At 33.0% G+C, this 26,550-nt stretch overlaps 2 protein-coding genes across 4 annotated transcripts; both read right to left on the reverse strand.

Annotated features, from left to right (window-relative positions):
- On the reverse strand, window positions 1-6,933 carry LOC133186692 (metallophosphoesterase MPPED2-like). Of its 3 annotated transcripts, none has more exons than XM_061321946.1 (6): window positions 6,851-6,933; window positions 4,248-4,538; window positions 3,349-3,577; window positions 1,945-2,063; window positions 1,503-1,613; window positions 1-1,166 (listed from the first exon to the last, which is right to left on the reverse strand). In XM_061321946.1, exons 2-6 carry the CDS (start codon window positions 4,528-4,530, stop codon window positions 1,012-1,014), a joined length of 897 nt encoding a protein of 298 aa, XP_061177930.1. In that variant the 5' UTR covers window positions 4,531-4,538; window positions 6,851-6,933; the 3' UTR covers window positions 1-1,011. The 3 variants fall into 3 exon arrangements, with proteins under 3 accessions (XP_061177930.1, XP_061177932.1, XP_061177931.1); XM_061321948.1 differs by lacking the exon at window positions 1,945-2,063 and adding an exon at window positions 2,571-2,686; XM_061321947.1 differs by lacking the exon at window positions 6,851-6,933 and adding an exon at window positions 6,732-6,839.
- Window positions 6,934-9,908: 2,975 nt separating this feature from the next.
- On the reverse strand, window positions 9,909-16,656 carry LOC133187042 (gamma-1-syntrophin-like). The gene is made up of 12 exons (XM_061322413.1): window positions 16,557-16,656; window positions 16,399-16,415; window positions 15,907-16,019; window positions 15,381-15,510; window positions 15,180-15,218; window positions 14,953-15,068; window positions 14,508-14,606; window positions 13,560-13,656; window positions 12,745-12,897; window positions 10,810-10,902; window positions 10,580-10,693; window positions 9,909-10,010 (listed from the first exon to the last, which is right to left on the reverse strand). Exons 1-12 carry the CDS (start codon window positions 16,654-16,656, stop codon window positions 9,909-9,911), a joined length of 1,173 nt encoding a protein of 390 aa, XP_061178397.1.
- Between the last annotated feature and the right edge of the window lie 9,894 nt (window positions 16,657-26,550).

Raw genomic sequence — 26,550 nt, forward strand, 5'->3', positions numbered from 1 at the left:
TTGAGATTAAAGCTTTTAATAAACTTTGTATAATATTAATATTAATTAATCAATCATGGACAGAGATTATTATACATAAATATTGTATTCATTTAATATCACAGATATCATTTAAGAAAAGTCTTTTCACTAGTCACAGAAAACCACTGCCTTGAAAATTTCCCTTTGTAGAGATTTCAAGTAACCCCCTCCCTGAAGATTCACCAACTGTTTAAACAATTTCTACCCCTGGATTTACTACAAAGTTGATTTTTAAACGGATTGGTTTCTCTACTGAAATTATTTTACCAAAGTACTGAAAATCCCCCTGCAGATTGCCTATAGTGGTTCCCTGTCAGCATTTCAATTACATGTATAATGCAGAACAGCATGACTTAATGTTATTTTAGGGTATGATTAGATGTGGAGTCATTGTTTCATAAAAAAGTATACATAAAATCCAGCCAATATCAATCTAATGAAATAAAGTAAAATCAATACAGTAAAACACACTTATAGCGAACACAGTACAGTTAAAAATTTAAAAGAGGAAGTAAAAGAAATACCAATAATGTAGAACTGATTTTGAAAGAAACAATTATATGTATATAAGTACAAATGTATGTTGTGCAACATTTATATTTCCTCCTTTAGATGGACAGCTTTCTTGACTGAGTATTTTACTAACATTTTCTAAATATATGGATAAAAATGAATATATATATCTCATAACATTATGGTGGACTTACTGAGTAAATATAAAATTTAGAAGTACAAAAAATATTTAAAAAACATATTAAAAAAATTAATTTTTGAAAATTTGAAGAACTTCCATGCAATACTTTTCTTGTTAATGATCATAGCAGAAAAAAAATGTTTATGTTAACATTTTTCATCAATTTGAGTTCCTGGAAAAAATGATTTTCAATCCCTGACTAAATTGCACATGTATATACCGGTATATGCATGTGTTCAATAAAGATGTAGTTGTGGACAAAAAATAAAAAAAACTATGTAAGAAATCAATCAGTATCAGGAATTTTTCTCCATGTGTAGAAGTTCTTCTTTACTATGCCCCTCTGGAATGTCAAAGTCAAACATAATAGGTGAGTTGGTGGGTTTGTATCTTCTAGTACAGGTCGAAGCATTGATAAAGGTCGTGAACCCATCTGAGGTCACCCCATAACCTACAAAAAGTTCAACATGTCATTGTATACAGCTGCCTGCATTTGATATACATGTATATGCAAATTTGTTTAAAACAAGCAAGCTATTTTCTCATGAGTGTACAAGGGTTATTTGTATGATATAAAGTCTCTAAAACCATCTCATTTTCCTGGATATAAAGACAGAATAACAGGTCAGTAAGAACTGTACAATGTAGATGGCGACCTCTAGCAGCCAGTTAATCAATCAGAACAAAAAAAATGTTACACTTCAGAATGAAGACATATTATAATAAAGTATCATTATTCAGCAAAGAAAGAAATTCTGTTCCAATCCACACTACTAGAATCTCTTACTTTCATGAATGTGTCCAAACACATGGTACTTTGGTTTGACTCTTTTCTGTACTGTGTTAAGGAGTTCTACACAGCCTACATTATTGTTTCCACCAGTCAGATCCCCATGTCCTGTTAGTAATATTACATATCATTTAATCATGGAGTCCAGATAGGTCAGTAAATATCCATACCACAGGATAAGAAAATACATGTACAATGTGTGTACATGTACAATATTTATAATGTGTAGCACATGATACAGTTTACCTATATGCAATTAGACAAAAATGTGTAGCTAATATACATACTATATAAAAAATATGTTTCAATATTTTTGAGGATGCCATTCTATTATAATAAATGCAGCTTTAGGGGGTAGCATATCCTGTCAATTTGACTGAAGGCCAGCTAAAAAAGTTTTCATTCACTTCACATTCTGTATATTCAGTCAGTATCTTACCACAAGGAGGGGTATGAGACACTAAAATATCAGTATCTTCTGGAATTTTGTCCCAACATTTCTTTAATTCTTGTCCCCTACGCCACTGAAAAGCCATTCTCTTGAAGTGCTTTGGTGACCTACAAGTTTGTTTTTTTTCTTTTGAAAAGTGATATAAAATGTGCATAATAAAGCAATTTGTGTTCAAACCCATTTGGTAACTTTAAGTGTTGGTTGCTAAAATTAAATCTTTGCTAAGCATGTATTGAACCTTGAGGAAAATTTTCAATCCCCCCCCCCAAAAAAAAATAAAACATCTACCTCTGAATCAATTTCTTATGTTGAAATTTTGTTTGTATGCTTGCATGTATATATTGTAACTGACTCATCACCCAGTCAAAGTGCTGTCTACTTTCTGATATTTAAACATTGATCAGAGAAAATATGTTTTTATCAGTACTGTACATATTTAATACAGGTATTATATGAAGCATTTTGTTTATGAAAAAAATTAGTATTAATACGGGCAGAAGGGAATTCTACACAATCAGCAAGCACAAATATAGCACTTCAAGAGGACAGCTTTTACATTTTTTCAACTAAAAATCATGGACTTATATACAGAGACAATTATAAAGGGCTCTTACCAACTGGGGGTCCATGTGTTATGAGGATATCAGTGTCAGTTGGAATTTTCTGCCATTTCTCTAATAGTTCTTCCCCTCTTTTCACATTGAAACCCCAGTTACAAAAAATAGGTTGCCTGCAACGAATTTCTTTTTTTTTTTTGTCAATCTGGGATGTACATGTAAGCTAGCAATTAACTAGCTGCAGATCTGTAGCTCGCTGGTCTGAAAAAAATTGGAATGGACGACCAGAGAGCTACAGTACGTGCCACCCATTGAAAAAAGTGTATATTTATTGTGCACAAAAAAGTGTGCTGTTTCTCAATTTATTTCTCCATATATATCTCAAAATCTCGGAGATACACTGCATTTGTTAACATTTCCTTGACAGATTTAAGTCCCCTGGATTTAAGGTATGACTCAATCTCAGAATGCTGAAGTCCAAAAGATTGCAAAGTTGAATCACCGAGTTCCTCATCCAAGGTTAAATCACACTTTTTTGTGCACAATAAATATACACTTTTTTCAATGGGTGGCACGTACTGTAGCTCTCTGGTCGTCCATCCCAATTTTTTTTCAGACCAGTGAGCTGCAGATCTGTAGCTAGCAATTAACACAAAAATTGAATGTGTGCTTGCTGACTGTATAAAATTCTTCACATTTTAATTTGAACTCATTATAGCTTATATATTCAGAAAGACTTAGTATAAGTATACCTAGTATTTAGTTTTGCAATAAAAGAAAATAAATAAATCAATTATAGATGTATATGATGAAAAAAAATTACTTGAAGACTTACCAAGGTGAACCATAAAGCTTGATCCCACATATACTGACTGAGGAATCTAGGAGATACACTGCATTTGTTAACATTTCCTTGACAGATTTAAGTCCCCTGGATTTAAGGTATGACTCAATCTCAGAATGCTGAAGTCCAAAAGATCGCAAAGTTGAATCACTGAGTTCCTCATCCAAGGTTAAATCATGGTTTCCAGCAATGAGAACCTTTACCTTGTATGGCAGAAAACCTGTTTATATAATTATAATGAAATTAATAATTTCACAGGTAACATTAAAATGAATATTAAATAATTGTAATTACGGTAAAAATTGTCTAATCCGGATGTCGTATACTCCAAAGTAAAGACTATACTTATAAGTAAGCTAAAAGTTCCTTTTCAGTAAATTGTTTAATGTTGTCTTATCAAATATTTTCTAAAACAGCCAATTTCTATGGAACTGTTGGTGTCCAGATTAGACAAATTTCACTGCATTTTTAAATGTACTTAAATGCATTTTTTATATTTGTAAAATCATCATCTTTACAATAAAAGAAAACTTTAAACTGGATTAATATTAATTACAATTTTATGAAATTAGAAGTCTTTCCCTAAATTAAGATTAAATTTGTCTAGTAGTTCTACTAAAAAAATATTTATATGGTTCATGTGGTTTTGGAAACAAAGTTATCTGTCTTTTTTGCCCAAGATGATACATGTACAGTGACTGTAAAACTTTACTCCGGACAATACACGGTTCTAAAGAAATTGGCTAGATAAGACAACATTCTGGATTAGACAAGATTTTTGTACATGTACTACTGAATATACCCATAGGGACATAAAGATTTCATCATAATAGGCAAGATTTTGGATTACACAACATCTGAATTAGACATTATTCACTGTTTTTAAATACCTAAGTATGAGTTAAATTTCTCAATTTCTGTTAGCTGTCCTCTCATTGTAAAGTCCCCAGCATGAAGAAGCACATCTCCGGGAGGCATACATAAGCCTGACCTCTCAATCTTCCCATGGGTGTCAGATATACAGACAAATCGAATCTTGTCAGGTGTGACAGGGATGATGGGGTCTGGGTGGGGACATCTGGTGTGCTGCTGCTGGATTCTGATTCTCTCCCAGGCCTTTGATGGATTTGCAGTGTCTTTATCTACCTTAATTTCTTCAGCGCCTGACATCATTTAGATTCCTATACATATAACATGACTATAAAGTTTAAAATTGGAAGATATCCATTTATTACCATTATGGAAAAAATAAACTAGAACTGTTTAAAATGGACAAATACCCCCACTGGGATTTTCAGAGGTGCCAAGTCACTAATACTAGTATTTGATGGATCTGACTAAGAGGTGTTCACAATTCGTTTAAACATTTAGAGTGGCCGGCAATTGCTCATTATATTTTTTTAATGAGGGAAACTAAGGCACAGCCTAAAAAAACATCAAATTGAATATACTAATAGTAATGTTGTTTTTATTATATTTAAAAAAAAATTTACAATTTTTCAAGTATTTCTCTATTGGAAAGTGTGGATGCATTATTTATCCATTTTTCTACAGTGACTATAGGTCAAGATCATGATCGACACACTCTTAGGTCATAAGCAATCTTTGTGTGAAGTGGAAACTCCCAACATCCCAACATAATTCTCCATAAGAAAGATATGGACCAGACACGAATTACGAACTTTTCTGTCAGTGACATTGAACTTGCACAAATGACCTTAGGTCAAGATCATGTCACACCCTCAGGTCATAAGCAATCTTTGTGTAAAATGAGAAGTCACCAAGTATGGACCAGACATGAATTATGAACTTTTTCTAGATCTTTCAGTGACCTTGAACTTGCCCAAATGACCTTATGTCAAGGTCATAACACACCCTCAGGTTATGAACAATCTCTTGTAGTAGATTCTAATGTTCCTCCGTAAGAAAGATATAGACCAGACACGTTTGCAGACAGACAGCTAGATGGCCAGCTAGACAGACGGACGGAGAGACGGACTAGGTGATTCCTACATACCCCAAAACTTTGTTTGCGGGGGGGGGGGGGGGGGATAAAGAAAATCATTCATAATTTTTAAAAATGTACATTTTGTAAGTTTTGTGCATGACTCCAGATATTTATTGTATAATATGGTATAGGGTGAATTCACCATGCATCGGACACCCTTGCACTTCAACAAGTTCTAGCGATATCGCTACCGACCGAATATTATCAAAATGGAACTTAACATGTAGTACGTGGTTAAATTATAAATTTTTGACACATTCGTGACCTATTTATTGAGAAAATATCATTAAAAACCGATTTTTTTCGAAATAAGTCAGAATTCACCATGGATCGGACAATATTCACCATGCATCGGACATACGATATTTATACCAGAAAAATATCATACCTTGATCTCGGTGCTTTAAAATTACTGATATCGAAACATTTTTATCTTTTATTAAAAAATTAAACTTCTAATTAAATTTGAATGACTATTTCGATCCACAAATATGAAGAGATTTTAGTTGCATCACATCGCCTTAGAAAGGCTTTACAATGCTAGTAATATGGCAACTCACGCCTTTGTCTCGTGGGTTAAAATCATCTAGTTTAAAGAAATAAATTGAGTCCACTTCTAGTCGTCATATATCAATTATCTGTATTTTCACTGAAAATTTAGAGTTTCTATTTTCTATTTCCGTAAAAAACAGCTGTCATTTGGGTTTTACATGAAAATGGAAGTGATTACCTATGCATCGGAAAGTGTCCGATGCATGGTTAATTTGTGTCCGATGTACGGTGAAATAAACATACTAGTAAAAGACAACTCTAAAAATTATTTTACAAACATTGAAGTAAAATTTTTGAAAAATTTCTGTAAAATTATCAATCATTGATAAATTTTACCTAGGTTCGACTCGTTCCGTTGAAGTCTATTTAAAAGAGCGACAACTCTAAAAATTGCAAAATCGTAAAATTCTGGTTACTCCCCTTTAATGATGCAAAATATGACGTAATTTCAAGGCCATTCTTGTGGTATTTTTATCACAACATGGAAATAAAAATCGGCATCATTAAAAAGTTTATATCTTTACCTTTAAGACAGAAACAAGTAAAAACACGGGGAGACTCGGGTTCATTGAAAGTTTATTGCTGAAAGTTGTCCGAAGCAAGGTATGTGTCCGATGCATGGTTAACTCACCCTACTTATCAGATTTGTGGTAATACATGCAAATCCCGTGGTTTTCTGTGCATTTGAGAGTGTATCACCCCCTTACATAAACAAATGTTGTCATTGCTTCATGGCCAGCCTTTATCGAGTAAAGATACATGAATGTTAACAAGAATTTGAAGTTTATATATATTTACTTTTAAGTGTACGTACTGATATTGGTCTCGTTACATGACCACTGAGTACTGTAGTCATGGTTGTTGCACAACAGGAACATTAATTTTCCGATAAAAATAAAAACGCTGCTTCGTCTGAGTAAGGGAAGTTGTTACCTATTCATAAAAATTTCCTTGTTCCATCTGGTTTTCCAAGTCTCTTTACCAACTCACAGCAGAGAATGAAAGCTTGTTATTTGTGTCTCTGGTCACAGCTATAAATAGATAGTCTTGTTTTTGTTTACTTGTTATAGGTATCTACTGTGATGGTCGATCGGGCATTTTATTTCCGGATTAACCATACGTTATTATGATATTTGTATTTTGACACTGGAAAAAATCCCAATAAAAGCAAACATTGAAACCTGACAAATTGAATTACTTTTTTGGTACAGTTCTTTGTCATAATCATTTTGCCATAATCATAAATATTTTCCAAATCGGTATCTTCATTTATTTATTTTTTCAATTTTTGGTTATTTGAAGTGAATATTGTCAAGTATTACGAGAAGATCAATTTTGCAAGTTAATTTGAATACACTTAAATTTGAACCATAAATAATATTAATTGATAGCAAAAAGTTATTTTATACAGTTAAACCTAGGTATCTCAAACACTGATATCCCAAATACCATGGGTAAGTCGGAGTTCGAAGTCCCAACCACTTTTTCTATATAAATTATGTATTTTTACCTCCATATCTTGAAACCTTGGATATCTCATATTTTTTTCTCTGTCCCCTGGAGTCCGAGATAACAAGGTTTGTCTGTATTTATATTTCATAATTATGTCATCATTGAACCATGACCAATAACATATATTGTAACACATGTACATGGTTTTCAGTTGGAGGTGTTAACAAATTACCTTTCTCATCATAACTCTGTTCACATACATATAATAAAAAGAAGTTCAGATGATTCAAGACTTTTATTGCACTGAAGTAATCATAAACAAAACATAAAAATGATATCAACAGATTCTAAATTCCATAAAAAGCACTACTTGTATAATAATAACCATGACACACAGCCATTATGCAGGTAGATAAAGTTTTTTTTCTTTCAAAATGCATTTATTATGCAGCCTTTTTGCATCAATATTAATTCTAATTACAGGATATCATGTTTTAAACAAAGCAAAAGATGTATTAATAACATTTTGTATTTTGCATCCTTTTAGAGCATTATTCAACATCAGCAAAATTTACCTGATGCAACAATCATTTCAGATTCTTGAACATGGTGATTGCCTAAACCATTACATGTACAAATATAACAGACATTACCAAAACTAGTTAAAAATCTAACAAAGATTTGCCACAAATCAGATTAGTGAAATTGTAATTGATGAACATTAAGTACAGATACTGATTAAACAATTCAACACATTCCTACAATATGAAAGATTACACACATTTACACCAGTAATCAAAACAGTTATACAAACTCTATACCATTTCAGTGATTGTGCATAAGATATAGCATAAAATTTTGATCTGGCCAATCTAACAAACAGTGCAAGGGGCAGATCAAAGATTTGTCATCATTGGTAACAATATAACTATCCACTATAACAGCAGTAACAATAGCAAAATGGTAGGAAGACGATGTAAAACTCAACAAAGCATGCTCTCTACCATTCTACTAACACTACAGATGCTGAAGCAACTTCTTCAATTACCTATGGCCATTACAAGGGTAACTACATCAATACATATTATATAGCAATAAATAAATTTTCATACCTTTGATATTTTGGGTTTTTTTCTTCATGGTGATCTTTTGACCCAAGTAACCTAAACCAGTATTTATATCTACAATATAGACAGCCACATGTATTTACTGACATACATGTACAAAAATAACAAAATTAATGTTGTACATATGTATCTCGAAGTCCACAGCTATAACAGTTGTTATATTATGTACTACAGCTATCTTCATTGCATGAGAGAGTTATATGGAACTACAGTACTCAGAGGGAAATTCCACTGAAGATTAAAACTTGATTTGGAAAACAATACAACACAAATGATTGATATCCACGAAAATAAAATACTCCAAGATTATCACTGTTAGCAACCACTCAATAACACAAGACATAGCACCAATGGGATAAAGACACAAAACATAACAACCTTTGAAGAAACTAGCATTATGGCAAACACAATAATATTAATGAACCTTTGAAAAAAAAACTTAGCAAAATGGCAAATAGAATATTAATTGAAGAAATAAAGTTTGGAAAAACTAGCATTATGGCAAACTCGGTAATAAAACCATTGGAATAAAATGCACACTCTTGATTGACTATACAATATGAATTACACAGTCTACATTTTGGTGCCTTAAATTGACCACCTCTCATCTTGTATAGGTATGTATCTATTGTTGACTAATGAACGTGCTATATTTTAGGTATGATATAGCATATACATGTACTGGTACATTGTAAGTTTGGTGTAATAGTATGCAATGTATTTCTCTTGAAATCAACCTAGAAAAATGCCATGAAGTCTGATTTTTCTATCTATGACATCAGGTTTAAAACATTGTACAGCAAGACAAACAATCCAGTGTAAGACTCTCAGTAAAAATTAACAAAACAAAAAAAATGAGTTTGAAGTTAATCTCATTAAAAATGAACACATCTGGAAAAAAAATATACTAAAAAAGGAATGGAAGCTGCAACTGGCCATTAAGTAAATTAATGTATTAGAATAGAATATGTATTGTTGCACTTTTCCAGCTAAATACAAAATCTTAGATAAAATAAAATATACAAATGTAAAAATTGTAAAATATAATTTATATAAAATATTAATACAGTCATTTCACCGTTACATGAAAGTTAAAGTTGTTACTACAGAATTAAGAAAATACATATACATGTTTTAATAAATATGACAAATGTCATTTCAAACTAAACTACTACATGATTTGATAACAAGCAGTTACTGTGGCATGTGAGATTTTTTGAAAGGGGACTTAATTTCTGGCATTATACAGTCACATGAAACAGAGAACTGCAACGAAACAAACTCCTCTACTTAAAAGTAACTACAATGTAGATGATCCTCAGAAAAATATTACAGTTCCGTAATTTGTAAATGAAAAAGAGCAAAATAGCTGCGTAAACAATTTGCGGTTCTTTGTCGATGTCTCTTCTGATTTAATGGCTCCCTAGAAACAAGGGATCTACTGATGCCAGCTTAGCAGACAGAAAGGCATGGATGCAGTAAAGCAGAGTGTGAAGGCTGGAACACTGGATCTCCTACAAACACAGTCCAGACATTTAACATAATATGAAATGGATGTAGTAAAGCAGAGTGTGAAGGCTGGAGCACTGGATCTCCTACAAACACAATCCAAACCAGACATTTAACGTAATATGATGCTTTGATCTATTCAGTTTCTGTAGGGGTTTGTGTTAGTCAAAACCTCCCTTTTGGCTATAGTTCCCAAAAGATTATATCTCTGTCAAAATTGAAAACTTGTGCCTTACAAAAGTACACAGGGTATAATAAGTGTTTCCAGCTCTTTACTCTTATAAACATGCAGTAGAAGTCCAAAAAAAGAGTAAAACACATTTATATTGAATTGATGCTTAAAGTGAAGTGATTTTTATTCCGTGTGGCTTTCAAATGTATTATGAACTTAATGGATATAACGAATTATGCTTATAACGAAGCAAAATTGTCCATCACTGGCTGTTTGTTCTAAGCATGTTTTACTGTACAATCATCTACTTTTAAAACTTTGGGAAAAATATTTGAACTTTAAAACTGATTAAGTACAATAAAATCAATGATTGAACATTGTCGTAATCTTATTTTTCCTTACCCTGGTTTCCACATTGTTGGAATTCTCTGCACTATGGAAGTGGAGCCTCAGTTTGGATCTGTTGTCATCAGAGAAGCCTTTGAGTTGGGAGAATTTATAAGTCCACATGTAGCTCTATGTAAAAAATATACACATATATTATTTTTGCTTGACATGTCACTATGAAGAAAATGAAAAAAGCAAGTTACAATTATAAATGTTTGATAAGTTTTCCCCCTTTCTCTCTATACCTTTAAAGTGTTGTCATACAGAGAAAATGCAGACTCCAGATCTAGGGTTAATCCAGAAAGCTGTCCCCTCCAGGTGCAACCAAAGGTTTTACTCTACAATGACACATTCACATGTTATAAGAAAATCTCTGTAAAAGAAAAGCAACATTACCATTTATTTTATTTTCATCAATTAAATATTCTTTTATGCTGGTTATACAGGTATTGCTTGCTTAACTTTTCAGCTGTCTGTGTAATTCTGATGTGATTACAGTGGTTGTGTTTAGCTTTATCTGCTAGTTATACTGGTGTGGTTGTGTTTAGCTCCTAGTTACACTGGTGTGGTTGTGTTGAGCTGCTAGTTATACTAATGTGGTTGTGTTTAGCTGCTAGTTATACTGATGTGGCTGTGTTTACCTCTATGCTGGTTATACTGGTGTGGTTGTATTACCTTTATGCTAGTTATACTGGTGTGGTTGTGTTTACCTTTATGCTAGTTATACTGGTGTGATTGTGTTTAGCTGTATATTTGTGTGATTGTTTTATCTTTATACTGGCATGGTTGTGTTTACCTTTATGCTTGTTACACTGGTGTGGTTGTATTAACCTTTATGCTAGTTATACTGATGTGGTTGTGTTTAGCTGTATATCTGTTTGATTGTTTTATCTTTATACTGGCATGGTTGTGTTTATCTTTAAGCTTGTTATACTGGTGTAGTTGTATTTACCTTTATGCTAGTTATACTGAGTGTGGTTGTGTTTACCTTTATGCTTGTTATACTGGTGTGGTTGTATTTAGCTGCTAGTTATACTTGTGTGGTTGTGTTTACCTTTATGCTAGTTATACTGGTGTGGTTGTGTTTAGCTGCTAGTTATACTGGTGTGGTTGCGTTTAGGCTGCTAGTTATACTGGTGTGGTTGTGTTTACCTTTATGCTTGTTATACTGGTGTGGTTGTGTTTACCTTTATACTAATTATACTGATGTGTTGTGTTTCCCATTATGCTTGTTATACTGTTGGGTTGTGTTTACCTTTATGCTAGATATACTGGTGTGGTTGTGTTTACCTTTATGCTTGCCATACAGGTGTGGTTGTGTTTACCTTTATGCTTGTTATACTGTGACCCTTTTCACAAAATATCTTACGACTAGGAAAAAAATTTTCCCATTCTGCAAAAAACATCTAAGCTGTAGTAGGACATATAAAAGTCTTTTATTTTTATTACATCAGATTACTTTGTAAAAATATAAAGGAAAAAAATCAATATATTCATTAAACAAAAAATTACAGAGTTGTCAAATTTTTATCTTAGTTGTAAGATGTTTTGTGAAAAGGGCCACTGGTGTGGTTGTGAGTTACTGCTAGTTATACTGGTGTGGTTGTGTTTAGCTGCTATAGTTATACCGGCGTGGTAGTGTTACCTTTATGCTAGTTATACTGGTGTGGTTGTGTTTACCTTTATGCTTGTTATATTGGTGTGGTTGTGAGTTACTGCAAGTTATACTGGTGTGGTTGTGTTTAGCTGCTATAGTTATACTGGTGTGGTAGTGTTACCTTTATGCTAGTTATACTTGTGTGGTTGTGTTTACCTTTATGCTTGTTATACTGGTGTGGTTGTATTTAGCTTCCAGTTATACTGGTGTGGTTGTGTTTAGCTGCTATAGTTATACTGGTGTGGTTGTGTTTACCTTTATGATAGTTTTACTGGTGTGGTTGTGTTTAGCTGCTAGTTATACTGGTGTGGTTATGTTTAGCTGCTATAGTTATACTTGTGTGGTTATGTTTACCTTTATGCTTGTTATACTGGTGTGGTTGTGTTTACCTTTATGCTTGTTATATTGGTGTGGTTGTGAGTTACTGCAAGTTATACTGGTGTGGTTGTGTTTAGCTGCTATAGTTATACTTGTGTGGTTATGTTTACCTTTATGCTTGTTATACTGGTGTGGTTGTGTTTACCTTTATGCTTGTTATGCTGGTGTGGTAAGTTTTGTACCAGGCTTTCTCCAGATGGAGGAGATCAGAGCGACTCTCTGTGCTCAGGTAAAATTTTTCACCTGTCCCACAGTGTATGGTGCAACAATGCTGGCGATCATCCAAAAGTTCAACATCCTGACAAATGACATAAGATACATTTTTATGTAAATACAGCTATAAAAAGAATCTCATTCACACATACATGTACCATTGAACTTCAGTATCTTGAACACAGAAGCATTTTATCTCCAGTTCAATGGATATGTCGAGGTGAGTTGGAAGTCCCAACTACTTAATCTTTACATATCTTAAATTATCAGATATCTTTCAATATTTCTTGGCCCCATTGGTTTCAAGATAACAGGACTGACTGTACTTTAAACAGGCACTTGTTTCGTATAAGGGGCATCCCCTACTTATTTTTACCATAAGTAGGGGGTGCCCCGTATACGAAACAAGTGCCTGTGGTACTTTAGCCTCAAACAAATCCATTTTATAAAAGAATTCATGGTACATGTATGTAAAAGTATACACTCATTATACAGCCATCCTCACAACATCAGGGGTCCTGAGTCAACACGTTGCCGTCCAACGGCAATGTGTTGACTCAGGACCACTGACTTTGTGAGGATGTTTTACAGCAAGCACAAAAGCATCTCTATTTTTTTTTTTAACAAAAGAAATTTTTTTTTATATTTTGATACCTTGAGAACTTTAAACATGCACTCATACACTGTGAATACAGTGTCACAGCGTACCCGTCTCTTGTCTGCATCTAAAAATAATACAACCCTTACCAAAAATACTGCCTTCCTGCAAACATTTGCTGCAAGTCTGCAGCAAACATTGCTGCAAACCTGCTGCAGACATTGCTGCAAGCTTGCGGCAATGAAGCTAAAGAAACAATGACAGCCTATACAAAGCTGTGTTTGCAGCAAGTTTGCGACAGGTATGCAGCAAGCTTGCAGCAAACATTTTACCATGCAAATGAGGTTTGCTGCAAGTCTGCAGCAAACATTATGTTTTCCAAATATGGAGACCTTGCTGCAAGCTTGCAGCAAACATTGCTTCAAGCTTGCGGCAAACATTGCTGCAAGCTTGCGGCAAACATTGCTGCTAACTTGCAGCAAGCAATATATTTATTGTTTTCAGCACATTCCTACATACAAGCAACAAGTTCGCAGAAAGCCTTTGTCCTGACCTTAATCTGTTAATTATAGAGAAACATGTGTCTGAAATGATGCAAGTTTCTGAATTGTTGACAGTCTTTCTTTTTGTTCCTAGACAAGGTTCCCATACTATTCTTAATTCAAATGTAATATACATGTACAGATGTAATAGACATGTACAGAAAAAATTAAGAACCCTTGCACATAACTCTCTGTACACACAAATTAAAATTTTACAGTTAATACCAATTTATTTGAAAACGTATAAACATTTATAAAAATTGGTTTTGAACCTTTAATACATTAAAGAAACATACAAATGTGATATTAAGATAAAGATTGAAATTCATAAGTAGATTTAGATTTAGCAAGTACACCAGTTTTTCAAGAGATAATTGTTTCGTATTAAAATAAAACAAAATCAGATCTTACCAATTAGATGTTTGTATGCCAATGTACTCCTACATCCATAATTATGCTTTTGTAATCATTCAAAATGGTATATATTCCTAACAAAATACTGAGACATCTACAACTTCAATTCAAACATTTCAAAATGGCGAATTCTGTATTGACCTCAGTTCAGTCTGCATTTCATTGGCTGATTTGTCTTGTTTACTGTTTTTGCGAACTTCCTGCAAACATTCAATTTGTTGAATGTTTCCTGCAAACTTGCTGCGAACAACAGATTGGCATTTATGTTTCTTGCAATGTTCCTGCAAATATGTTGAGTTCCTGCGAATTTGCTGCAAGCTTGCAGCAATTGCTGCAATGTTTGCTGCAAGATCGCAGCTAGCGGCAATCATCTGCGAACAAGAAAATTTTCTTCCTGCGAACAATTTTGTTTGCTGCAAACTTGCAGCAGACTTGCTGCAGGTCTGCAGCAAACATAACAGTTTGGTAAGGGAAAGGTTTCAATTTACCTCTTTTACAAAAGAGCTGTGTCTTTGTGTTATGTACATGTAAGAACTTAGCAATGATGTGTTAAATTCCTTCTGAAAAATATACTGAAAGATCTTACTGGAGGAACATCAAACAAACAGATTTCTGCGCCTTTGAGACAGAGAAATTTTGGTTCCAGGCTTGAAAGTGTCGCATGGGAGAGACCCTTTCCTGAGTCCATGTCATGTGAACAACCTCAGAATGAAAAATAGATGACAATCTCATGTATCATAAGTTTTTTTTTTAATCTATGTCTTGTTAGTTTATGGATCTTACAATTTTGTAACTGATGTTTGCACAACTTACTTGATCTTCTGGGATCAACAGTCTATTGCTCATTTTTATCTGAAATGAATATTAAATTCATATTTCCCATCAATTGGCTCTTTGCTATTTAAAGAGTGAAAACCTGAACTGTAACTTGAGACACATGCTAACTTTTCTCATACATCTCAGAGCATTAGAATTTTATTGTTACAACAAAGCATTGATACAATGTCCCCATACCATATGAGTCAGCAATGCTGAAATATTATTGGTTATTGCTCTTATCCAATCGGCCAATGATCTACTGTCTTCACATTGTACAACTCCCGTTGAAGCAGAATTCACACCAACCACCTCAAAGGCATTAGTTCTGAAAGAATCAACATATTGCAGAGTGCAGTCAAATACAACCATTGCAGAATTCATATCAAAACCATTAATTAATAAAAATAACTACCAAATTTAGGTTGTGTTTTATTTTAATATTCTTGTTACATAGTGTCAAGTGCTGGTATCAGAAATCAAGTCAAAATATTTTTTTTCCATTCCTATCTTGTAACAATTTTTCAGTATTGTATGCAGAATTCTTTTCATCCAAGACACCCCAATCACAGGCGCTTGACCTTTTTAACCTTTCTTTTCATAAATAAAAAATCCCCCATACTATTATAGTATGGGGGAATTTTTATTTATGAAAAGAAAGGTTAAAAACGTCAAGCACCTGTGACCCCAATAATCCAGATATAGTACTTCATGCATATCACACCTGAGTTTATCTGTTCCAGGAATGAATCTGGACAGGTATGCAAAAAGTAAGGGGATAGTGACGTAGACAACCCACTGTCGCTCAAGTTCAAGGATTGACGGAGACTGAGAACTCTAAATACAAAGATCATAGGTAAGATGATGACTTCTCAACTTACAATATAAATGACAATTTAACATAACTATTATTTTATGCAATTTTTTTTTCAAAAAGTTCGTTAACAAGGAAATTTTTGCAAATAATTAATGCTAATTTTAGGGAGAAATAACTTATACATGAGTTATTACCGTGATTTATACAAGTATGCAAGAGAGCTTGAACATAAAGAATCATACAACTTCTCCATACAGTAAAAGTTCTGTATGTTAAATACTTGCTCCTGGAGAGCTTGCACTGCTTTGTGACTCTAAATATGAAAATGGAAAAAAAAATTTGATTATGAAAACATGTACAATAAAAATATCAAGAAACATTATGATAAGTTTGAATTACATGTATATATGGTAAGGCTGGAATTACATACACATAAGTTTCAAATGTTAACAAGCATACTGCACAAAAGTAATACAGATAACAAATTTTTGCATTTTGTATAGCAGATATTATGGTACAGGAGCTAGCTCAGAAAAAATATAAACGGCTGTACTTACCCCTTTTCAGGAAAAGAGCGGCTGGTTTGAAGTATCTGACGGTCAAAAGAACAGTTTGTCCGGCAGATATCAGTGTCTCAATGACTGCATCATGTTCCATTTTATCACATTCAATCTCATTTATCTAAAACATGTGCTGCTTGATTAAAAGATTTTAACAATGTACTTATAACTTAAGACAGAAAACCAAAAACAATTGTCCCTGTGCACTTTCAGTTGGTAACTACACACTCAAGATGCAGGAATCCTGGTTATCAAATTTGTAAAGAAAAGGTTTTACTTTTGATAATAAATTTCTTGTAGCTAATTAAAGTATACCTTTAGAATAGCATCTCCAATCAGTAGTTTGCCAGAATTTGAAGCTGGAAGATTGGGGGGGGGGGGCATTTTTGATATGAAGACGGGTAGGCCACAATCTGCACCTCCCTTAAGTCCAAGTCCTAATCCTCCAGAGTCGTCTCTAACCAGGCATACATCACGGATCTGTTGAAATTCTCATCATTCAGTACATTGAAATAAACCATACATACTTGCCTATGTCAGATTTCTGGGAATTAAATTTTGGTCAAAACTCTATGTTCAACTTACAAGGTGAGCTTTAGAAACATCAGTTTTTTTCAGCAGGAAGAGGAATAGGTAATTCTGTAACAACTCTAATGATAATCATCTATAAAGGTGAAAACTTAATCTTAAGATTCTTTAATGCTAAGGTTACCATGTGCATAAATTAGAAGTGCTTACAGATTTTAATGATCTAAATTTTGTTAAAATTTGTAACAAAATCAAATAAAAAATCAAATATCATTGTCATTATACCCCTAAACATACAGTGTTCTTTGAAACACGGGTAAATATAATAGAATATTCATTTGAAATTTGCATCAGATTCTATCAAAAAAGTGTACTGACTTATAAGGAGGTCAATGGCAAATTCCTCCAAAATAATCTGAACCAAAAAAAAGTACTTATAGGCATAAATTGACTTGCATGCAAGTATATATGGTAGCTATATAGATGACGCTATCATGGAATTGTAAGTCAAGTTCAAGATTGGAGTAAACTGAGAGAGAAAAATGCTTTAGGATGATTATAATGATATAGTGCTAATAGCAAAATAATGTTGGGGACACTATACCATTACCTCATAACATAGATAATTAAAATTGTTCTTAAATATTATGTTCTGTACAGTTACCTGATTTAGCATCTCATCATTTCCATTGCTGTCAGTTGATACTATTTCCTCCCTCAGGACACTCAGAGTGTCTGTTGTTAAGACTAGCTTTGCTGTTCTAGGTTTTCCTATGGAGTCAATGATGGTTACCAAACCAGTCTTCTCCTGTTCAAGAAATCATTTAATTAGAAGAGTTTTAGTTTCAACCAGATTCAGAATTCATTTTTTTGTTTGTTTGTTTTGTTTCGTTTTTTTTAACATTTATTTTTCTTTCTTGTTTGTTTGTTTTTGTATTTTATTATCTAAGCTTATGGAAAGAAGGGTTAACAGGTATGAAAAACTTTAACCTTGGCAATAACTTTTGAATGGTTGGTGCTAGGGCTTTCATATTTCAATAATGCAATTCTTGTGACAAGACCTTTCCTTTGATACCAATATTTTTGACCTCATGACCTCTAGCTTGGAGTATGACCTACTTATGGTATGGCTTTTTCTAATATAAAACATGTTCGATCCCGATGCAATATACATTTGTAAACATTATCGTTATGATTGTGTGTGGCATCTACTGATCTAGCACGAACAAAAAAACTATAATTGGAGATGGAATATTCAGGCGAATGGTCGGCTTTCATAACGATTGTTATATTTAGTACTTATAACATACATATAAATCAGCAGATTACTTTTTATAGCCCAGTAATGATAATAGGCCTGAATAAAGAAAAATATGTCCTAGTTTGTATATTGTTCGAAATAGATTTAATTTTAAAATCTTATTTGGTTGTTAATCATCCTTTGGCAGATCCGGTAAGGCATGGGGGGTATAAAATATCCCGCCCATATAGGAAACATATGAAAATTTTATTGAACAGATGAGAAAATCTAAACTACACTTGACCTGCAGGTTTACAAGAAGTAATGTTTTTATTTGACAATTGTTGAAAACAGTAAAATGGTCACTGAACATTACCTGATAATGATGGCATACATTGTAAGCTAGTCTCTGAACAACACAGCATGCCAAGAAAAAGTACGCATTCTAGTTTTAGAGCGAACTCAATAAAAGCGGAATTAGCGTTAATCTGTGATTTTTCCCCAGGGAGATGTGCGCGAGGCAATTAATGTCAACAGTTTTGAGGGAAGGATCTTAAGTTTTACTGGTTTTAAATTAAAGCTAGAATACTTATTATTCAGAAGCCTTTGCACCTTTTTCCCGTCTTTTTTTTATTGAAGAGGGGGGATTTTCCATGCAAATCATATGCGGTTAAAAAAGTACAATAGAAGAAAAAGAAAGTGAAATAGATTGTAGTAAACTAATGAATTGTTCAGTAAAAATTAGACGCCTCTCAAATTTTTCAGTGTTTCCATATCAAAATAATTTTTTCCTTGTATAAATTAACATCGGGCACGATGAACTTGGTTGTTGTGGAAGTCTCGCGCCTTATTAAGGTATCATACCGCTAATTGACCAATGAAAATGAACTTAGTCAATTGTAGTTCCATACATAAAATTATTATTTTTTCCTTTTGAATTTTTTTTTAATTTCCTTCAAGTCTATTTTTACAATTTTGGTACCTGTGTCTAGTGCATTTTACATATTTTGTAAACATATAAAGGTTTTTGAAAGGAACATTTTTTTCAGGGCATAGGAGGCTACTTCCTGGAGTAGAAGTTTATTTCTCTTTTACTAAGAAAACGGAAAACTTAGGATCCACCCCCTCAAATCTGCTGCCGTTAATTGTCTCGCCAGCGTTAGGGGAATATGGGTGATTTGCATCAATTACACTTTTATTGACTATCGCTGTGGAAAAATGGACGGGATTTCTTGGCATGCCAATCACAGAACAACATAATCCAGTCACAGAACAACATAACCCAGTCACAGAGAAACATAACCAATTAACCCGCAGAACAACCTAACCCAGTCACAGAGAAACATAATCCAGTCACAGAGAAGCAAAACCTTAGTCCCTGAACAACATAATCCAGTCACAGGGAAACATAATCTATTCCCTGAACAATTAACATAACCCAGTCACAGAACAACATAACTTAGTCACAGAACAACACAACCCAGTCACAGAGAAACATAACCCAGTCACAGAGAAACATAACCCAGTCATAGAGAAACATAACCTAGTCCATGAACAACATAAACCCAGTCACAGAGAAACATAACCCAGTCACAGAACAACATAACCCAGTCACAGAGAAACAAAACCTAGCTAGTCCCTGAACAACATAACCCAGTCACAGAGAAACATAATTTAGTCCCTGAACAACATAACTCAGTCACAGAACAACCTAATCCAGTCACAGAGAAACATAACCTAGTCCCTGAACAACATATCCCAGTCACAGAGAAACATAACCCATTCACTGAACAACATAACCTAGTCCCTGAACAACATAACCCAGTCACAGAAAAACATAAACCCAGTCACAGAGAAACATAACCTAGTCACTGAACAACATAACCTAGTCCCTGAACAACATAACCCAGTCACAGAGAAACATAACCCAGTCACTGAACAACATTACCCAGTCACAGAAAAATATAATTTAGTCCCTGAACAACATAATCCAGTCACAGAACAACATAACCCAGTCACAGCTAAACATAACCCAGTCACTGAACAACATAACCCAGTCACAGAGAAACATAACCTAGTCCTTGAACAATATAACCTAGTCACAGAGAAACATAACCCAGTCACTGAACAACATAAACCCAGTCATAGAGAAACATAACCTTTGATTGGTTGGTCCAAGTTTTCTTTGTCTGAAGAACCTAGCACATCTTTTCTAGGAGCACACTCTTGGTGATAGTAAATCATTGACGGTTCGAGCTTGGTGAAAATGAATTACTGACGGTTCATCGAACTGGGCAATCAATTTTTCAACAATAAGTATGGCACGCCGATTGCTTCAAAATTATTTTCTGCACGACCTAAAACAAAAATTACACGAGTAAGTAAAAACTTACACAAAGTGAGGAAAATAAACACGAAGCTATTGAAATTTACACAAACTATAGAAAAACTGCACAATCAACAAAATATTTACACGATATAGTGAGGAAATCACACAAACGTAAAAACGAAAACTGCACGAGTGAGAATAAAACATCGACATATTATGCTACGCATCCTCATTGCGCATATTTCATTAATATTCATTAGAGAACAGTTCAATGTGGTTTGGATGCTTGAAACATACTATAAAATTTTTACAAAAGGAGGAGTAACGTGTTGGTAATCTTTTTAAAAAAGATTCTTTTAAAATTCCACTAGACTCTCAAGAATATAAGTACAACGTATATTATACATGTAGATAAATTGACAGGCACACAATCTTAAACTTGTAGTATATGAACAACCCCGAATAAAAAAACATTCTTCACAGAATACTTGTATAGATAACGTAAAAAAAGGGGGTGCGTATTACCAGTTGTGTGTTTAATTGTTGGATTTTTAAAAGTATGTCATTCCTCTATATAGCAATTTCTTTTGAAAGTTTAAAACAATGACATATAGGCCTAAATAAAAATAAATAAAAACATGTGATATAATACAGGAGAGTTAACAACAAATCAAACTCTTCTCCTCCACCACCTACTGTGTGTACTTTTGGTAATAATCAAGGATGTGCATGCGTGACCTTTTCATACAGAGATCCTTCCCTGCTGGTTCTGGAACGAAAGACACATGTACGCTAATCGATTTATAGCTATTTGACACACCAATAATACCTTTTGATTAAAGATTATATTACTAGCAATTCATAATTTTTTTTTTGAAGCAATTTTGCGATCATCTGGGTTGTGGAATTTGACCGAAAACTTTTTGGAAGTCAACAGTAAAGAAAATCGAGCATATATTAATTGTGCAACTTAAATTTTAATATTGAAACGCATATCTCACTTTTTGGTATATGTATGTAACAAAGTACATGTAGTACATGTAGTCTTAACTTTTGTGCAGCGTGTGGTGATTTCATAAAAACTCCAAGAAAATGTAGAAAAAATATACAGTCGTTTTACTTATGTAAATTAAAGTTTAATTTATGTTGTTTTTTATGTATCGGCGGTAGTCTATTTTGAATAGTTAAAATGCATATAAAGGAGTTAAGAAAATTTAAAATTATAAAATACAGGCAAGTAGTCAGATTTTTTTTTTTTTTTGACAACCTACCTGAAAAAACAAAACAAGTATTTTCGAAACACATTATAATACCAAATTACTTTGATTTAAACTATCCTACAACAAAGGGAGGGGGCAACCAGCTTTTCAGTGGAAATTTACAATAGAATTAGGTTATGTTTGGAAAAAAAAGTGGGGGGAGGGCAGACCCCTCCTGATGCTACGTGCCTGAAATATTTTCTAAGAATTTAAGGGTACATAAAATAGTCTATCGAAATCAGGATTGCAATTCAACTGAACTATAACGATATTGTAAGACCATATTCAAGAAGATATACAAGATGAACTTAATTAGCTGGGACTTGGCTACACATGCACATTTATTTTCAATGTGCAGATTTTGACAATAATAAACACACGGTAATAAAACAAATATTTCTTGAGGTCATCATATGTTTTCTTATATTTATTCGTAGTCATGCTCGAAGTAAAACAAGACCTGGTTAATGCCATTGATACACATGTACAAAATTGCTATAAAGCAAACTTTTTGATTATTTGTACATGTATTCGTACAAAATACAAATTGCATAGATTAGGCTTTTTAACTCATAATCTGATTTTTCAAAAACGTTAGATATGCACATGAATAGTCTTTTAAAAAGTGAATCTTGTATCAAATATGTTCCTTGAATGTTATTGAAGATTATTTTCATTTTATAATTATACAGTCATGTTCTTTTTATAATGACTATAGATTTGGGTAAAAAAGTGTTAGCCTATTACAAAAACTCAGTGTTCGGAAAAAAATTAAAATTTTATGCATACGAATTCGAAATGTAAAGAGAAATTGTTGTCTTGGAAAATATTTGTCAAACCTCGAGCTCCATAAAGAACATGATTTATTTGCATTATTTAAGAGTGATACAACACATTCTTTGTTCTTTCTATTTATTATAATACCCTTTCCCATTTTCTTATTTGTAACATTGTACGTAGATGTATTTAGTAATTCACTATGTTTTAAAATTTCTGATGTGTCATTATGGTCCAACGATTTGAAACTTTAATAAATACATAGATTCAGATGTTGCTACTCTATCAATCCATGAACCAGATCCGCCACTGATGATATGTTTTACCGGTGCCAGGATCATTTGAGTTTTGTTATTTCATTTGGACAAATTTTAAGTAACAAAACACAAAACTGCATGTACTAAAGCACACAGAGTATATATATTTTCCCTTTATCTGGTCCTATTTATTAAAAGTGAAAACATTTATCGAGTAATCGCCATTACGAATGAGGATAACGCTTACCCTTAGGAATGTCTTGTTTTTTATTGAGTAGTTTATGACTGAAAATATGTGATATCATGGAAGGAATTCATAACAGTGTAGGCTACAGATGTCCAACCAAAATTGATATTCTCATATTTTATAAGTAAAGATACATGTATAATTAGAAAAAAAAAATATTTTTTATGTTTGACTTTAAAAACGTACTGTATATATCTAAGGTCAGGTAATTCCCACTTTTTAATCTATGAAAAAAAAATCTGCCCAAATGAATTCATAATTAGTACAAATGAGAAGTACCAAAATGAATTCTACAATTTAATGATTATAATCAGCAATAATTCTGCCATCATTTTCATGAAGAATCCACGTTATTAATTGTTTTATTACGCATGTGTTAATTTTATTTTATACAAGTACTTTCCGTTAAAGTTGTATCTATAAGTTAGAGAATTTTACAAGACCATAGAGCGTATTACTTTTAGTTCGGAGTCGAGTGCATCATATGCAGTGGTACTTTTTTCCCCGCATTATAACACAAACATGCAATTCCTTTCTTGTCACAATTTATGTCCGGCATCATATAATACCTCCATATTTTGGCTAGGATCTCGGTCAATATAAGAAAAATATAATATCTCCGAACAACTTTTAAATTTTTTCACACAGTTCACAAGAAAACATTTCATTCGTTCGATTGGCATTAGCTAGAAATCGGATCGAGTTTTAGCAAAGAAATAAAGAAGCAAACAAACATGCATATCATCGTCAACGCCATTTTCTCTCGATTACACCCAGCATTCAAGAAGAGATAAAGAGTACAGAAAACCAAGAACACAATGAATATTCTATATGCATAATAATATGATATGCGCAGCTGTATGCGCAGTAAAATTGTTTGTGTAATTTTTAGTTTCCTCTGCTCGTGCAGTTTTTGATTTTACGTTTGTGCATTTTATACCCCTTAATCGTGTAAAAAATTTTGGATTCGTGTATTTTTCGTTATGTTTGTGTTAAAATCTTTCAAACTATGTGCAATTTTTACCGATACGTGCATTTTTATTTTACTCGTGTATATTTTTCATCAAGCTCGTGTATAAAATCGTGATCGTTGTGCAGAAAATAATTTTGAAGCAACCGGCGTGCCATAAATAAGTGTTGGTTTCCATGCTCAGTATAGGGAAAGATTCGGTCCACTTCGTAAAATAGTCTGAAACAAAAAAAAATATTTTTGTTGCCGTTATCAGTCGTTGGTAGTTCTCCTAAGATGTCCCTGGCAATCCTGTCAATGGGTGAACCACTTTGGAACTAGCTTCATGGGGGTTTTCCTTTGCATCTGAGGACCTTTTCTTATATAGAGTATTTCTTAAAATCTGCTATGTAAAATTCTGGTATCTGTTTTCAAACAAGGTCAATACAGGTTTTGCCTTATTACAGCTATTGTCTGGCACTAAGGTGTGGATCTGTCCTCACATCATGGCATTATTCCAATATTATCAGCAGTTGGCTACTTGGTAATATCTTTTGCAAATGGATAGTCCTCCCTTCTTCTTCTGCAAATTGTGTGTAGAGAATGCCAAAATCAATGCATAATGTAATTACATAAAATGTAATAAGAAGCTTTTAGGAATATAACATTTTGTGTTATTACGTTTTGCGTTGATATCAACGCAAAACGTAATAAAGCAAAATGTAGTACATGTAATATTTTATTTTGGATTTTTCTAGTTTTTGTTATAATATTTTGCGTCGATATTACGCAAAACGCAACAATGCAAAATGTAATAACACACTTTTTGGTCAGTTAGGTTGAGAATTTTTACACCAATGATTATATATTGCTTTATTAATCGCTGTTTCCTGATCTACGAAATATAGAATGATGCAAAATGCAAGCTCCATTTCAAGGGATCATATATAATGTGCCATTTTCTGGCTTTCAGACATGGATAATGTTTATTAATTTTCGTTTTTTTGAAATGCAAAAGGGCATGCCCATGTCTTATGTTTATAGATATTTGAGTAACTGGTATTTGATTCGCCATTTATAACACTGATTTAATTCCACCGATTTAAAATAATCTTTTCGTTCAGTACCACTAGTTTCCAGTGGCCGTACATTCTTTCTGACAGGAACGTACAATGGAAAAATTAACCAGGAAACAAAAATTCAAAACTATTAGACAAAGCTTTATTTACGCATAAACAAAGAAAAATTATATAAAGAACTTTAAAAGCATTTCATACCCCTAACCGACTCGTCCACCTCGGCACAATACCTTTTCATATTTTGTAATATCTAAGATATGTTTAAATCAATTCTATGATGTTTTGCGTTGAACACAATGCAAAAAAATTATGTTGTGTTATTATATTTTGTGTTATAACATTTTGCGTTGGTCTTAACGCAAAAATTTAATAGCGTAAAATGTTATAATAAAAAAGTACATTATTCAGTACATTCTGCGTTAATCTGGACGCAAATTGTAAAAATGTAATAAACCTAAAAGGTCTGTAATTACATTTTGCGTTGTTACACTCTGCGCAAAATGTAATGAAGAAAATATAATAATCCCAGTTTATTACATTTTGCATTGTTATTACATTTTGCGTTGTAACAATGCTCACAAAGGCACTTGAATGATGAGCTGTATTTTTAGGTGAAAAAGTAATGAAGTTTAGAGAGTTATAGACACAATTAGGGTACCTGGACCAGAATTAAGAATAAAGCATTGTCGTGTGGTAAGAGTAAATAGAGCCATTGGGAGCTATTTTTGTAGAACTGATAGAATTGTATTGAGTTCAGATGAAGTAAGAGTCATGATAGTTTGATGAGGATTTCATAAAGATATACGTATGGTTGGAGTTAGTTAATTAATAGATTGGAGCTAATGTATTAGATACATGTAATCATCTATTGGAGCTAGATTAGTATACATGTAACAAGTGTGAGGTATTGAATAAAAGAAATGCTGAAAACTTCAAGTTCTTGTGAGTGCATTGACTGGATTTAATGCTGGTAAAGTTGAAAATATCCCACCCTACTTTTTTGTCTCTAAATGTAAGAACCTAAATTAACTTCATTTTGATTTTCTTCTTCAGAAAAAGCAGAAGATTATTAGACAAATGGAGGAAAAAATGAAAGAACAGAAAGAATTTTATGAGAGAAAAATTCAGGATAAATTAAAAAGAAAATCCAAAGTGGGTGTGGTCTTGTAGCAGTGGCATAAGACATGCTTTCTTATTAATCAGACATGAAGACATTTGATTCTTGAACATAAGTATTTACAGCTTACAATGTATTAACAGCTTACAATGTCTTACAGTTTAATGCGTGTTTGATATACGGACTGTTTTACATCTTTACACATAATA

Source organism: Saccostrea echinata, unplaced genomic scaffold, assembly GCF_033153115.1.
Source record: "Saccostrea echinata isolate AGI-Se365-2 ecotype Australia unplaced genomic scaffold, CSIRO_AGI_Sech_v1 ptg000014l, whole genome shotgun sequence".
Taxonomy (NCBI): domain Eukaryota; kingdom Metazoa; phylum Mollusca; class Bivalvia; order Ostreida; family Ostreidae; genus Saccostrea; species Saccostrea echinata.

Excerpts from the sequence above, each read along its gene's own strand:
- LOC133186692 (XM_061321946.1), bottom strand. The coding sequence starts at position 4,530 with ATGATGTCAGGCGCTGAAGAAATTAAGGTAGATAAAGACACTGCAAAT. Across the intron at positions 1,614-1,944 it reads GTCTCATACCCCTCCTTGTG|GACATGGGGATCTGACTGGT; the intron begins GTAAGATACTGA and ends TATTACTAACAG. Across the intron at positions 1,167-1,502 it reads GTTTGGACACATTCATGAAA|GTTATGGGGTGACCTCAGAT; the intron begins GTAAGAGATTCT and ends AACTTTTTGTAG.
- LOC133187042 (XM_061322413.1), bottom strand. The coding sequence starts at position 16,656 with ATGGAACATGATGCAGTCATTGAGACACTGATATCTGCCGGACAAACT. Across the intron at positions 15,069-15,179 it reads TGTTGATCCCAGAAGATCAA|GTTGTTCACATGACATGGAC; the intron begins GTAAGTTGTGCA and ends TTTCATTCTGAG. Across the intron at positions 14,607-14,952 it reads GTTTGTTTGATGTTCCTCCA|CAAGTTTGCAGGAAACATTC; the intron begins GTAAGATCTTTC and ends TGTTGTTCGCAG.